This window comes from Metarhizium brunneum, chromosome 7 (assembly GCF_013426205.1).
Source record: "Metarhizium brunneum chromosome 7, complete sequence".
Taxonomy (NCBI): domain Eukaryota; kingdom Fungi; phylum Ascomycota; class Sordariomycetes; order Hypocreales; family Clavicipitaceae; genus Metarhizium; species Metarhizium brunneum.
The window spans coordinates 2,096,135-2,113,279 of NC_089428.1; the positions used below are offsets into that span (position 1 = coordinate 2,096,135).

The 17,145-nt window shown below is 24.6% G+C and overlaps 3 protein-coding genes across 3 annotated transcripts; 1 reads left to right on the top strand and 2 right to left on the bottom strand.

Annotated features, from left to right (window-relative positions):
* Window positions 1-477, bottom strand: G6M90_00g111850 (uncharacterized protein; the record flags this gene model as incomplete). The annotated part of the gene is made up of 2 exons (XM_066131838.1): window positions 1-263; window positions 330-477. The coding sequence occupies 2 exons, from the start codon at window positions 475-477 to the stop codon at window positions 1-3; spliced, it is 411 nt and encodes a 136-aa protein (XP_065987918.1).
* Window positions 478-9,584: 9,107 nt separating this feature from the next.
* Window positions 9,585-12,100, bottom strand: G6M90_00g111860 (uncharacterized protein; the record flags this gene model as incomplete). The annotated part of the gene is made up of 2 exons (XM_066131839.1): window positions 9,585-9,600; window positions 11,928-12,100. 2 exons carry the CDS (start codon window positions 12,098-12,100, stop codon window positions 9,585-9,587), a joined length of 189 nt encoding a protein of 62 aa, XP_065987815.1.
* Window positions 12,101-12,248: 148 nt separating this feature from the next.
* Window positions 12,249-17,059, top strand: MOX (Alcohol oxidase; the record flags this gene model as incomplete). Its single annotated transcript, XM_066131840.1, has 7 exons — window positions 12,249-12,567; window positions 12,621-14,027; window positions 14,078-14,137; window positions 15,631-15,762; window positions 15,828-15,967; window positions 16,023-16,081; window positions 16,258-17,059. The coding sequence occupies 7 exons, from the start codon at window positions 12,249-12,251 to the stop codon at window positions 17,057-17,059; spliced, it is 2,919 nt and encodes a 972-aa protein (XP_065987972.1).
* Between the last annotated feature and the right edge of the window lie 86 nt (window positions 17,060-17,145).

Genomic DNA, 17,145 nt, shown 5'->3' on the forward strand with positions numbered 1-17,145 from the left:
TTAGAAGCGAGCGGCATAATCGGATGCCGATCCCTTCTGCTTAAGCCCGTCGATGTAGTACTCAGCAGCTCTAGCTTCATCAACTGTTCTAAAGGCTTTCTTGATGGCTTTTTCGAACTCATCGTAACTTTCGAAAATGGTGTTGGTTTCTTCTTCGCGGTTGTCTTTTTCTTTATTAAGGTAGTCCCTTATAATAGGTTCAAACCATGTGAGTGCCACTCCCGTTATATATTCTCCTACGTGCAGTACCTTGACAGAGGATTCTTCCATTTTGTTCGGGAATTGTCAGTGGTAAGCCCTGAGTTGAGTGAGAAATCCTTAAAGCGTACCCGGGGATCCGTTATACAGTCCTGGTGCCCTGGGTCTAAGAATTTCTCCTAAGTCCTTTTTAATTATGGCAGCAATCGTGGCTTGTTCCTGCTGTTCTTCTTCCATTTGTTGGACCCGTTCCCGAAGGCGTATAATCTCAGCAAGCATCTCGTGAGCAGAGATGGTTATTAGTCCTTCTTGGGTTTCATTTAATCTAGATACGGTAGTAGTCTCGCGTAGTGCTATATTAACAGTTATCAGGTATTACTCAGAGTAACGCGGTAGTAGTCTGAATAAGAGCTTTCAACGTGTAACGGCTAAGGTTCCTAAGGGATAAACTAGTTGTAGTTTATGTTGGCAGAGCCACTAGGGCAGTCAATCTGAGCAGTTGGGTATTACGTTGGTAATAGGTTGTAGACCGTAACCAGGTGATCAGAGTCAAAGAGTTGTAAGCGAAGCTTATTTAATGTAATGATCGGTGTTAAAAGCTAAGAAGCTAAAGTCTATCTATAAAGCGAATTTAGGGGTCCCTATATACTACGGCGTTTACCCGTTGTTCACTGAAGTCCTGGTGAACTATAGTTATATACGTGCTACTAGTTCGTCTAGAGTTCACTAAACAGTCAGTGAACTCTCCCCTATTGGCGGCCCGTTCTGACCATTAATCCGTCACCCGCTGTGCCTGCGCCGTCCCGTGGCTCATGCAGCCGGCCCAACCTGCGACCTACGCTGCAGCTTGTAACTGGGTCGTAACACTAAGAATAGTAAGAGACTAGAAAAGTAAACTATTTTAGCGTAATTATTATAACCTAGTTATAAGCTATAGTGTAGGTTATAAGTTAAGCCGGCTATATAAGCTATAAGATAGTATAAGTATAGTAGGTAATAAATTAATAGTTAAAATAAGCTATTAATAAAAGAGAATTTATTAATTATTTAATAAACTTTAAATAAACTAATAATATATATATAATTATAATTTATTAAAACTTTAATAAATAATAAGTAAATATTATAATATATAAAAACCTTTAAATTTATTTTATAAATAAATTTTAGCTTTTTAGCTTTTAATATAAATTATTATATTAAATAAATTTTATTTATAACTTTTTAATTTTAATTATTTAATTATAATTTATAACTTATTATTAATATAATAATTAATTACTTAAATTAATTATTTTAATTATTTCATTAATATAAATTATAATTAGTTTATTTTTTAAGAATTTTAATTATTATATATTAAAAGCTTTTATTTAAATAATTATTATATTATTTTAAGTAATATTTAATAATTATTAAAATAATATTTATAATACTTATTTTATTTAAAATAATTATATTATTAATATTTTAAAAATTTTAAAGCTTTAAATTTTAAAATTTTATAATTAAACTTATATAATTATATTAATAAATTAAATAATTTAACTTTAAATATTAAATACTTATATTAAAATAAAAAAACTTAAAAAAAATTATTAAGCTTAAAATATTAGAATTTTATAATAATAATTTAAAAATATTTTAAGAATTTTTAATTTAACTTAAAATATATTATTAATTTTACTTAAATAAATTAATTAATATATAAATAAAGATATTATATATTAAAAAATATATAATAAATATTATATTTATATAATTTAAATTAATTATATAAAATTATTTTATTAATATAAAAAATAATTAAAAAAATAAAATAAAAAAAATATTTATTAATTATAAAAAATTTAAAAAAATAATTAAAAAAATATTTAAATTAATTAATAAAATAAAAATTATAATTATTTATATAAATTAATTTAAATAAAAAAAATTTATATTAAATTATATAATATATTTTAAATAAGTTATTTTAATATTAAACTAAAAAAATAAGTTATTTATATTAATTTTTTTTAAAAAATTAAAAAAAAAATAAAAATAAATTATATAAAAAAAATATATTAAATAATTTTTTAAATTATATAATAATAATAATTTAAATTAATAATAAATAATATTAATAATATATATAAAAATAATTAAAAAAAAAACTTAAAATTTTATAAAAAAAAAAATAATAAATAAATTAAAAAAAAAATATAAAAAACTTATTATTTATAATTATATTTTTAATTTTAAATAAATAAAACTTAATATTATTAAAAAAAATAATAAAAAAAAAATATTATAATTATAAAAAACTAAAATATTTTATTAATAAATATAAAAAACCTAAAAAAAAATAAAAGCTAATATTAAAAAAAAATAAAAAATAACTTAATATTATTAATTAATAAAAAAATAAAATTATTAAATTAAAAATAAAATATAAAAATCTTAATTAAATTTTTTATTATAATAATAATTATTATATTTATATAAGTAATAAATAAAAAAAAAATAGTTTTTAAAAAAATTAAAAAAATTAAAAAAAAAATTATAAACTTTATAAAAAATAAGTTATAAATAATTAAATAATTAATATAAAAAAAATTAAATAAATAATTAATATAAAAAAAATTAAATAAATAATTAATAAAAAAAAAACTTTTATAATAATAAAATAAAAAAAATTTTATAAATTAAAATTATTAAAATATTTAAATAAAAATTTATATTAAAAAATTCTTAATTAAATATAATAATAAGTAAAAATAAAAAAAATTTAAAAAAAATAATAATATAAAAAAAATAAAATATATAAATTTTTATTTTTTTAATAAATTAAAAAATAAAATAAAAAAAATAAATATTAATAATAATAATATAATTTTAAATATTTTAAAAGTATTTAAAAATAAATAAAATAAAAAAAAATACTAATAAAATTAATAATTATATAAAAGTAAATTATATAATAATATTTTTTTATATTAATAAGAAAATATTTTATAATTTTTATTATTATAATAAATATTATTATAATATTAAAAAACCTAATATTATAATACTTAAAAAAAAATAATTTTAAATTTTTATTAAAATATAAAAATTATATATAATTAATATAAATATTATATATATTTATAATATATTAAGTATATTTTATAATTAAAATATAATTAAATATATTTTTAATTAAAATAAAAAAATATTTAATTAAAATATTATATTTTAAATAAAAACTTTTAAAATAAAAAATAAAAATAATTAATAATAATTAAATAATAATTTTAAAATCTAATTTAAATATATTTATTAAATATTAAGCTTATATAAATTTTATAAATATATATAAATTAAATATATATTAATTATATATATATATAAAAAATAAGTAATAATATTAATATATATATAAAAAAAAAATTTTAATATATAAAAAAAAATTATTATTTAAATTATTTTAATATAAAATAAAAAAATATATAATATATTTATTATTAAATTACTTAAAATATATAATAAATAAAGCTAAAAAATAATATAAATAATAATATAAAATATTAATAATATATAAATAAATATAATAAATATTAAATATATTTAAATAAAAAAATCTTAAAAAAATTATAAAATTAATATATTATAATAAATAAAAGCTAAATAAATAATATTATAAATAAAAATTTAATTTTAAATATAATAAAAAATATATAATAAATTATAATAATTTAAAATATAAAAAATATAAAAAAATAAAAAATTAAATTTATAATTATTTATATTAAATATTTAATAATAAGTTTTATTTTAAATACTTATAAAATAAAATTAAACTTATAAAATAATATTAAAAAATAAAATAATAAATTATAAAAAAATTTATTTTAAAAAACTTAAAAAATAAAATATATTATTTATAAAAAAATTATAAATTAATATAAAAAAAAATATTAATAACTTTTAATATAATTTAAAATAAATAAAATAATAAAATAATATTAAATATTAAAATTATAAAATATTATATTTATATATTTATAAATAATAATATAATAAATAATTATATTTTATTTAGAATTATTAATTATTATTAATTATTATAAAAATATAAAAAAATATTATATAAATTAATTAATATTAAAAAAAAACTTTTTATTTATAATAATAAAATTATTAATTAAAAAATTAATTATTTTAAAATATAAATTTAAAATTATTTAAAAGTAATTTAACTTAATATTATAAATATATTAAAATATAATTTAATATTAAAATATTTATAATTATAAAAAAATAACCTATTAATTAATTAAAAAATAAGCTAATTAAAATAAAATAAAATTTTAAATTAATAAAATTAATAAAATTTAAAAAAAAAAAATATTTTATTATAATTTAGCTTATAAATAAAATTTTAAAAAAATTTTTTTTTAAATAAATTATTTAAAAACTAATAATAATAAATAAATAATATAAAAATAATAAATATAAAAAAAAAATAATTAAATTTATTATAATAATTTTAATAATATTATAAATTAAAATATAAATAATAATAAATAATAAAAAAATAAAAGCTAAAATTTAAAAAATTATTATTATTTTAAAAAAAAATTTTATAAATATAAATAAAAAACTTAAAAAAAAAATAAAATAAAAATAATAAAAATAATAAAAATTTAATAATAAAAAAAAAAAAACTTAAAAATATTTTTAAAAAATATTAAAAATATAAAAAATTATTTATAAAAAAATTAAAAATTAAATTATTTAAATATAATTAATAAAATTATAAAATTAAATTAATAAATAAAAAGTTAATAATATTTTATAAAATTTATAATTTAAATATAAAAAAACTTAAAATATTATAAAAATATATTAATAAAATATTAATAAAAAATTATATTTAAATATTAATATTAAAAATTAAATATTTAATTATATTTATTTTAAAAAAAAATAAAAAATTATAATTAATAATAAATTATTAATAATTAAATATAATTATTATAAAAAATAAAATATTATTATTATTAATATTAAAATTATAAAATTAATTATATAATATAAATTAATTTATTATAATAAACTTAAAAAAAGTATATAATTTAATTTAAATAAAAAAAAATTATAAATAAATAATAGTTTTTAAAATATAATTTAAATTATTTAAATATTTAATAATATTAATAAAATTTATTAATATATTAATAATATTTTAAAAAATAATTAATAATATATTATAAAAATATTTAAATAATTTTATAATAATATATTTTAATAATATATTAATTTTCTTAAAAATCTTAAAAAATTATAAAAAATATATATATATAATATTAAAAATATTATAAAATATTAAATTATTACTTAAATTAATAAAATATAAATTTTATATATAAAAAATAAATTTTTTAAAATATATAATATAATTAAATAAAATATAAATAAAAAAAATAAAAATTAAAATAATAAAAAATTAATTAATATTAAAAAATATTAAAAATATATAAAATTTTAAAAGTTTTATAAATTATTATAAAAAATTTATTAAAAATTATAATAAAATTATAATATTTTTAAATAAATTTATTAAAAAAAATAAATAATAAAATTAAAATAATAAAATATAATATACTTTTAATAAAATTAAAAAACTTATTATATTTAAATTTATTTTAAAAATTTTTAATTTAAAAAAAAAAAATAAAATTAAAAATTAATTTATTAAATTTTATTTTAAAAATATAAATTAAATAAAAAAATAATAATAAAAAATTATATTTTATTATATTTTATTTAAAAAAATTTTATAAAATAAAATTTAATTATTTTATTTATAATAAAAAATTTTTAATAATTATTAATATTTTTAAGAAATTTAAATATTATTTTATAAAAAATAAATATAAAATTAAAATATATATTAATTATAAAAATATTTTTTATTTTATAATAATATAATAATTAAATAAATAATAAATTTAATAAATTAAATATTTTTTAAAATTTAATTATAAAATTATTTATTAAAAAAAATCTAAAAATAAATAAATAAATATTTTAAATTAAAAAAATAATTATAATATAAAAGTATTTATAATAATAAAATAATTTCTTAAAATTAATATAAATAATAATTTTTAATAAAAATAATTAAATATTATATTAAAAGTATAAAATAAAAACCTAATATATAAGAAAATCTAATAATAAGTAAAAAAAAAATTAGGTTTATAAATATATTAAAAAAATATTTTATAAAACCTAGAATTATTTTAAAATATTATAAAAAAACTTAAATACCTTTAAAATTATAAAAAAAATATATTAAAAAAATATATAAATATTTAATTTATAAATATTAAAAAATTTATAAAATATTAAATAAAATATAATAATAATATAATTTTTTAAAAATTAAAAAAATAATTAAAAAAATTATTAATAAATATATATAATATAAAAAAAATAAAGCTTTATAATATAAATTATATAAAAAATTATAATTATTATTAATATTAATATAATTATAAAAATTAATAACTTTTAATTATATTATAAAACTATTAATATTAAAAAAACTAATAATTAATATAAAATATAATAATATATTTATAATTATAAATAAACTTATAAAATATAAATATTTTTTATTATATAAAAAAGTAAATAATATAAAAGAACTTATATATATATTTTATAAATAATAATAAATAATTATAAATTATTAAAAAAAATTATATTAAATAAAAAAAGTATATTTACTTTTAAATTTTAATAAATATTTATAATATAACTTAAAATAAATTATAAATTAAGTATTATATATTATTTATAAATAAATAAATAAATAAAAAAATTAAATTAAATATTTAAATAATATTTATAATATTATATTAATTATTAATAAAATAATTAAATTAAATAATTATTTATAATATAATTAATTTATAATAGCTTAATATTAGAATTAATAAAATAAATATTAGCTTATATTAATTATAAATTTAATTTTAAAGTATTTTAAATATAATATAAAAAACTATAAATAAAATAAATAATATTATAAGTAAATAAACTAAAAAAATTATATAAAAAAATATAATATAAATTAGAATTTATATAAAATAAAATAATATAATATTATAATTATAAAAAATTAAAAAAATTAATTTTTAAAAAAAAAATATAATTTATTTATTTTAATAAAATATTAAAATAATATAATTAAATAATAAATTAAATTATAAAAAATTAAAATTATTTATTATTAAAAAATAAATATTAATAAATAATTATAAACTTTTATTATTAAAAATTATAAAAAATTATTTTATAATATATATTTTATTTTTTAAAAAAGTATTAAATAATATATTAATAAAAAAAATATTAAAATTATAAATAAAATAAAATATAAAATAAAATAAATTTTAAATATAAAAATAAAAAATAAAATATATTAATATTTTATTAAATAAAAAAATTATAAAAATAAGAAAAATATATAAAAACTTATAAAATACTTAAAAAATTATTAATACTTATTATAATAATATTATTAATAGCTTATAACTTAATATTAAGTAAAGTATTTTAGTTTAAAATATTAAAAGTATTTTAATTTTAAGTATTTTAAATAACTTTAAATTTTTATTATTAAATTTACTTTAATTTATACTTTTAAGCTTTTTTTTTTTTTTTTTTTAATTTATATTTTTTATTTTTTTTAAAAAAATAAAATTATAATAAGTTATTTTTAGATTTTTTTTATATAAATAATAATATATATATTAAAAATATATTAAATAATTTAAGGTTTTATTTATTTTTAATTAAGCTTTATAATACTTTTTAATTAATAGTTTTTTTATTAATTTTTTTTTAAGCTAATAAAATTTCTTAATAATATAATTTATTAAAATATATTAATAATATATATTATAATAAAAAAACTTTATATATATAATTTATTATAAAAGTATAAAAATTATTATAAAAATAACCTAAAAAATAATAAAAAATATAATAATTAATATTTTTAATAATTTAATAAAAACTTTTTTTTTTAAAATAATAATTATAAAATAATATTTTAAAATTTTATTTATAAATAAAAGTAATAATTATAATATAATTAATAATAAAATAAAATTTATTAGGTTTTTTTATATAATTAAATATAATAAAAAAAAATATTAAAAAAAAGTAAAATACTTATAATTAATAAAAAAAAAAGTAAATATAATTATTTATAAAATAAAGCTTAGATTTTAAAAGTAAAATTATAAAAAAAAATATTATATTATAATTTAATTATAAGTTATAATATAAATTATAAATTAAGCTAGCTATATAAGCTATAAAATAGTATAAGTATAATAAGTAATAAATTTATAATTAAAATAAGCTATTAATAAAAAAAAGTTTATTAATTATTTAATAAATTTTAAATAAATTAATAATATATATATAATTATAATTTATTAAAATTTTAATAAATAATAAATAAATATTATAATATATAAAAACTTTTAAATTTATTTTATAAATAAATTTTAATTTTTTAGCTTTTAATATAAATTATTATATTAAATAAGCTTTACTTATAATTTTTTAATTTTAATTATTTAATTATAATTTATAACTTATTATTAATATAATAATTAATTACTTAGATTAATTACTTTAATTATTTTACTAATATAAACTATAACTAGTTTATCCTTTAGGAACCTTAGCTGTTATAGTAATTAGTATTATATTATAGCTGCTAGCTAAGGCTATCTTATAATAGCCTTAGCTACTATTATTATAAAGGTAAACCTTATATATTATAATTTATACTTATAACTTATATTAAGTTATACTAAAAACCTAAAATACCTATATATATAATATATTTATATAGTTTATTCTTGCTTATATTTTAAGTTAATCTTATTTTTTTTTATTTAAGTTATTTGCCTCTTTTATTATTAAAACCCTGCTATAATAATATAACTAATCGTGAGTTATTACCCCTATATATATATATCTCCTATAAGTATTATAACTGCTTACTAATATCTACTATAGCTATTTATAAATAATAATAATATAGGCAAAAGTACCAAGAAGCCTAATATAAGTAAGTTACTTATTATAACTTTTAGGGGTTAAAAGCTAATAAAGCTTAAAAAGTAATATAATTAATATTAAATTAAAAGCTTTTTATAATAAAAAAAATAATTATTATAAAGCTAAAAATTTTAATTTAATAAAAATTAAGAAAAATAATAAAGTTATTAAAAATATAAAAAAAAAAGCTTTTAAAAATATAAAGCTAAAATATAACTTTAAAAAAGCTATTATATTAGCTATAAAAAGGCCTAATAAGGCTAATAATACTAAGAGTAAAGCTGTCTAATAAATTTATATTAGTAGTTTTACCTCTTTTAAAGGGGAATTATTATAATATATAAAAACCCTTAAATTTACTTTATAAATAAACTTCAACTTTTTAGCTTTTAATATAAATTATTATATTAATTAAGCTTTACTTATAACTTTTTAACTTTAATTACTTAGTTATAATTTATAATTTATTACTAATATAATACCTAATTACTTAAATTAATTACCTTAATAGCTTTACTAATATAAACTATAACTAGTTTCTCCCTTAGAAACTTTAGCTGTTATATATAAGGGGAATTATATTAGGTAAGAATTTTATTATATATTATAATTATAAATTAAATTAACCTAATTTTATAAAGTTAAAAAATATAATTTATTTTATATAAATATTTTAAAAAATATAATTTATTTTATATAAATATTTTAAAAAATATAATTTATTTTATATAAATATTTTAAAAAATTAAAATATTTAAGCTATTATTTTATAATTTAAATATAAAATATTAAATATTATTAATTTATAATTAATTCGCTTTATAATTAAATAAAATTATATATATAATATAAGTATTATATAAGTATAAAATCTAAAATAATATTAGGCTATATTAGGCTAAAAATAGTAAAAAACTAGAAAAGTAAATTATTTATATATTATAATATATTAAATATACTAGCGTAATTAGTATTACACCGCGGCTATTAGCCAAGGCTATCTTATAATAGCTTTAGCTATTATTATTATAAAGGCAAACTTCGCGCTTATAACTTACACTAAGTTATATTAAAAACCTAAAATACCTATATATATAGTATATTTATATAGTCTTGCTTATATTCTAAGTTAATCTTATTCTTTTTTATCTAAATTATTTACCTTTTTTATTATTAAAACCCTGCTATAAATAACTAATTATAAGTTACTGCTCTTATATATATATATTTCTTATAAGCATTATAACCGCTTACTTACTAATATTTATTATAGCTATTTATAAACTATTATATATAAAGTATATACTAATAATAATATAAGCTCTAAAAGTGCTAAAAAGCCTAATATAAGTAAGTTACCTATTATAACTTTTAGGGGTTAAAAGTTAATAAGGCTTAAAAGGTAATATAATTAATACTAAATTAAAAGCTTTTTATAATAAAAAAAATAGCTATTATAAAGCTAAAAATCCTAACCTAATAAAAATTAAGAAAAATAATAAAGCTATTAAAAATATAAAAAAAAAGGCCTTTAAAAATATAAAGCTAAAATATAACTCTAAAAAAGCTATTATATTAGCTATAAAAGGGCCTAATAAGGCTAGTAATACTAAGAGTAAAGCTGCCTAATAAATTTGTATTAGCGGTTTTACCTCTTCCGGAGGGGATATTAAATATTATAATTATTATAGTTAAAGTATATTAAGAAAGTATTATATATTATAATTTACTCGCGAAGGCGCTACTATACACTTTTGTTATAGTAGTTAGTTACTTCGGAAGTTCAGATAACACTCTAGTTTAATACAGAATATTATACCCTGGACAAATGACAGTAGACCTATCCGATAAATACGTAGCTTTGCATGGAGTCACGTGATCCCGTCTTACTCGGCTAACGTAAGCAAGAATATGGCCCCTTTATAAACAGGCCGCATAGACAGCTACGATAGTGGAATCGATCACCAATTTACGATTAATCCCCTCTTAACAATTCGCATCTACTTTTGTGTAACCCAAGAGTATAATGCGGCTCCCTCTTAGATCAGCGACTAACTAACGCTCAGGTTGATGATGGATGATAGCTGAGGATAAAACGTCTACCGCGGGGCCGCGTATAAATTTGCACTAGTGGATGACATTATGTGGCCGGTATAGTCCCTTTTGGTACGACTGCATAAACGCCGATTTTCCCGCTTGCACGACAAGCCTGACTTGGGAATAGCGTAGGAACTGTCGACTGTTGCAAGAACCTCATATGATAACTTGTCACACGGAAATGGCGTTGGTTACACAAGGGCTACGGTCATGGGATTAGGGCAGAAGGTCCTCACCGACTTCTTGTATAAATAGACGTCTTCGGTCCCTCAAGGCCTTGAGGAAAACCAAGGACCTTTGATACCAAAGACTGTTATTAGATGAATTGAGTAAATTGCTCCAAGCCCTCTACTGAGCCCTTGTCACATAACTGGTCTTGAACCACCAATAGTGTCGCTGTGCAGCCCACACGGAAATGCAAGCCAAGTTAACGGCTGGGTTACTCTAGGAGTGGCAGCTTATCAGTTCCAACATGCCCCGATGCAGTTGAAAGAACGGACTCCAACACGGCTCACGGTTCCTGGCTCGACATGAATGAGTCGGTGCCGCCGAAGCCGCGGCATTCAGCTCCTTTTGGCCGGGCAAACCCCTCTTTCTGGAGCTTGGTAGTCTCAGCCGCATCATCGAGACATGCCGGCCGCTTGTTACCCCGCAAGAGGCAAACAGGACAAAGGGGGGAAGTTGACATGGTTCAAATGGCCGGATCCCGGTGTTTAATTTCTCTAGCACCCTGGCTTTCTTCTGCCCGCATTGGCCCTCTTGTAATCTGCGAACGAGTCCCAGCAAACTTCGTTTCAAGAGTGGATTTTTGAGTATACATTCTCCAACGACTCATAATGGGTAGTGTCGCGGAAAAGAAGGAGTACGACGTAATCCTTGCTGGTGGTGGCACGGCAGCGTGCATTATTGCTGGCCGGCTTGCGGAAGCAGATCCCAGCCTGTCAATCTTGGTAGTTGAGCAGGGCCCAAATAACTTGAACGACTCGACCATTGTCACACCTGCTGTTTACCTTTCTCACCTGCAGCCAACATCCAAGAAGACTATATTTTACAAGTCGAACAGGGAAGAGGCCTTGAATGGGCGCGAGGCCGTTGTCCCTGCCGGCGGTGTCCTCGGCGGGGGCTCTTCCATCAACTTTATGATGTACACTAGAGGTTGGTCGGAGTCCAAACTCATGTATCTAACCGAGGCTCACATGTGAGAGCAGCACAGGGATGCGACTATGATTCTTGGAATACCAAAGGCTGGGACGCTAAAAGCTTGTTGCCCTTTGCCAAGAAGCTCGAGACGTATCATTATGATAGCCCCGGCGTCAACAAAGAGCTCCACGGCTACGACGGGCCCATAAACGTCTCATCTGGCACGCATGTAGCAAATACCGCCCAGGATGATATTATTGAGGCTGCCAAGGCTACAGGTGAGCAAGAGGTTGACGACTTGCAGGATTTCGAGGCTTCCAATGGCTTCTCCCGATGGCTGCGGTATATTTGTCCCCGTGGTGCACGCCAAGATACGGCTCACAGATACGTCCATCCGCTGATGGCATCGGGAAACTATCCCCATCTTCATCTTCTCGTGGAGAGTACTGTGACCCGCGTCATTTTCGATGGCAACCGTGCCACGGGCGTCGAATACCGAGCCACGACCGCCGCTACTGGCGAACAAGGAAAAACGTATACTGTCAAGGCAAAGAAGTTGGTTGTCGTATCCGCCGGCGCTCTGGGCACGCCTCAAATTCTAGAGCGATCCGGCGTTGGCAGCGCGGCAATTTTGGATAAACTAGGCATCCCCGTCGTGTCGGACTTGCCTGGAGTCGGCGAGGAGTATCAGGACCATAACTTGATCGGGTACCCTTACAAGACCACTCTTGCGCCCGACCAAACTCTCGACGGCCTCAACAGCGGACGACTGGACTTTGCAAAAGCCCTCGAGGAAAAGAATCCCATCTTGGGCTGGAATGGCATCGACGTGGCTGCCAAAATTCGCCCTACCGAAGCCGAAGTTGCCGAGCTCGGGCCGGATTTCCAACAGCTCTGGGACCGCGACTTCAAGAAGCAGACCGACAGGCCTCTGATGCTCATGGCGGCGGTGAACTACTCCTTTGACCCCGAGACGACGTCAGACGCGGGCGGCGGTCCGCGCCAGTGCATCAACATGTGTTGCTACACGGCTTATCCCTACTCTCGGGGAAACATTCACATCACCTCCAAGGACCCGGCGGCGCCTCCTTCCTTCAACACGGGGTTCTTGTCCCATCCTGCCGATTTGAAGAAGCTGCTGTGGGCGTACAAGAAGCAGCGCGAAATCTTTCGCCGCACAAACTGCTACGACGGCGAGATGGCGGTTGGACACCCGCAGTTCCGCGAGGGCAGCAAAGCCGCTCTTTCTGACAAGAAGCCCGCCGACGGATTGTTTGCCTCTCTGGAGGACAGACGCAGGCTGCCACCGATTGAGTACGATGCCGAGGATGATGCCGCAATCGAGGACTGGATCCGAGGACACATGAATACGACGTGGCATTCGTTGGGGACGTGCAAGATGGCTCCAAGGGAAAACAAGGGCGTGGTGGATGAAAACTTGAATGTCTATGGAACGGAGGGACTGAAGCTTGCTGGTAAGAAAAAATCCGTGCCAAGGCAGGGACGTGGTGCTGACTGGTTGTAGATTTGTCAATTTGTCCTGAGAATGTGGGCGCGAACACGAATAATACGGCGCTCATCGTTGGTGAGAAGGCTGCCTGGATCATTGGAAGGGAATTGGGTCTCTCAATTTCTCCGTGAATTTGAATAACCTGTCTGGTTGGTAAGTGGTTGGGCAATGGCAGTTTGTACGGAGTGATGTAACAACCAGAACACCGCAGGAATGATGATTGCGATGTGGAATGCGTGTATTACAACTTTTATCAAGACGTTATTTTCCGCGTGGATCACCGTTCCGTTGTAACTTTGTGTTCAGAAACTTGGCACGGCATCCACGCCTGCAAATCCGCCAAGTCGTTTTGTCTTGTGGCCGAGATCTCTGCTAGTCTGGCAAGTGTCATAAGCAGCGCCGTTTAATTTGAAATGAGCAGCGATTAAAAGGCGTATTCAATATCTGGAGAAGGGGACTCTCAATTAGTCAGCGACCTGCAGGACGAGATACGATGCGAAGACGATCATTTGGATAGCACCGCGACGTGCACGCTCAACCCTTGCTGTTGAGTTCTACAAAAACAGTCTTCTTCCGGGACCCTGTTTTGACGCTAGTTGAAGGCTGGCAAACAGCGTAACCCTCCCGGCCAGCACGTTTGGATGGCCCAGGTAACGTTTTGGCGGAATGAAATAGGACGGATCTGCAATACGTTTTTCCAGCATTTGGGTTGGTTTAATTAACCACTCACGCCACTTTTTCCACAACACATCCCCTTCCCAGATTGAACTGAAGATCCAAAACGGCCACAGCATGTAGAATAATCAACATCTCGTCTGGTTTCATTCCGATGGGGAACTCGCAAGTCTGGACGAATCTTGAGAGCCGATCCTTGTCCGACGGCTGTCAAGACCAGATCACGTCAAACGCAAGTCCTAGTGCAGCCTGGGATAGATCGACATCAACTGATAGAATTGGACCTCATGACGGGAAGTACCGTCAAATCATCTATGGAGGTCTTCTACCATGACTAGTTGCAAAATCTACTGCTGCTCGACTGACCGCCGCGCTGTGGCTGACCGTCCGCGGCACACCAAAGAGGACAGACAGAAACGGGTTAGATTTTGGCAGCCCATGTCTATTTCAGGCGTGGTATGCCTCTCTAGCACTTCCAAGCTGACTTGTCGCTTAACAATGGAAGGTTTCAGGCTGTACATCGTTGTCTCCGCGAACAACGAGCCTCGAACTGCGGCAATGACATGTTAGCGTGTGTTACTCATTTCCTATGCTGAAAGCTGCTTGTGGCGATGAAACTAAAAAAAGATGTTCGGCTCATTAGGATACGAAGTCACAGGTTGGAGGGGGATGCTCTGGAGAAAAGCGACTCTTTCGACTGGTGTATAAGAAGATAGGTGGCGTACACAGCGTCCCAATCTACTTCTTGACTCAAATAACGTATTTTCTTTTCTTGTTCCCAGGCTCGATCGTGAAACACACTCGTTTTGTTGACCACGACATTTATTTGACTTTTAAAAAGTCCTTACGCTATTTGCTACTTGCATTCTTTAATTGAACATTCTTCATTGCAGCCAAAACGCTTAAGGGATTGGCTACTCTACTCCTTGGAGCTTCTACCATTGTCCATGCCTGCAATGCTCCCAAGGCTAATGAAGCTACCGTCAAGTTTATTTCCACCTTTGAAGGATGGTACGACTACGTCTGTGAGTGTATACGAATGGCAAGGCTAGATAGTCAAGTCTAGTGACTCTAACATGCTGTCTCATAGACCCAGACCCTGGACCTCAGCACCTCGAGACTCTCGGAGATGGTCATCTTTGCAAGAAGTCTAACTGCGCAGAGGTTAAGTATCCCCTCCCTCCTCTGTCCAAGGCCGATGGCTTGAAGCTTCCTAGCGATGATATGTCGGTAAGTACATTCGGGTCCTGATTTCGCGCCAACCCAAGCTCACTTCCTTTGATAGGTTGCCGAAAACTGCATCTACCAAGACACAAGCGCCAAGGTCACTGTCAAGGCGAACCAGTATGGCGCTCTTGTCAGCTGGGCATTCAACGTCGGCTGCGGGAACGTCGCGTCTTCCAGGCTTATTCAACGTCTCAACGCAGGCTAGGACCCTGATACCGTTGCTGCCCAGGAACTTCCTTAGTGGAATAGAGACGGTAGAAAGGTCAAGTCCTCCCTGGGCTGACCCGTCGCAGCAACGCCGAGGTTGAGCTTTTCAAGACTCCTACCAATAATCCTGCCCTTCCTGCTTGTGTCAACCTGCCTCCTCCTGCTCACACTTCTGAGTCTGAGACCGCCACTCCTACTCACCACGCTACTTCGTCTACCCCTAAGCCTACCAAGACCAGCAGCCAAGAAAGCTCACAGACTGAGACTGTGTCTACCCACTCTCATTACACCAACCACACCACAACCAAGACTCACACTCACACTCACACTCAAACGTCCGTCCCCTCTACTCTGTCCACTATCAAGAGTACCAGCTCATGGGGCAACTCTACTGTGGCTCCTACGAGTGCTGTTAGCTGGACTACTTCAGTTGTCTACATCACCGTGATTCACACCATTACTCAGTGTGCTTCGACTGTAACAGACTGTCCTGCTCGGCCTCAGACGACTACAAAGACTATCCCTCTGTTCACGACAATCCGCCCCGTTATTGAGACTGAAGTTCCCACAAAGGTTCCCACATCGCAGTCCAGCGTTCAATCCAGCCCTCAGCCTGCCAGTAAGCATACTGGTCAACCTATCAGTTGGCCCGCTGGTCAGCCCGCCGGTCAGCCTACCGAGACAATTGCACCTGTGCCTAATGCCTCCACTGGGACGGGCTCTTTGCCCTCACATGCAGACACAAACACCTGGACTGTGCCCTCGCAGACGTGCAACGGTAACTGCACCCATGCGGCTCCTACGAACTGCCCTCCTGTCAGCTCGGGCTCCAAGGCTGGTGTCAACTTTATCGTTCTGCTGGGTGCTATCACTGCCCTGGTTTTATAGATTGAGTGACTTGTTTGTAATCCCCAGTAGAATATCAAGAAAAAACTAAAATATTCAAATAGCCTTTACCTAGTATTAATTTTATA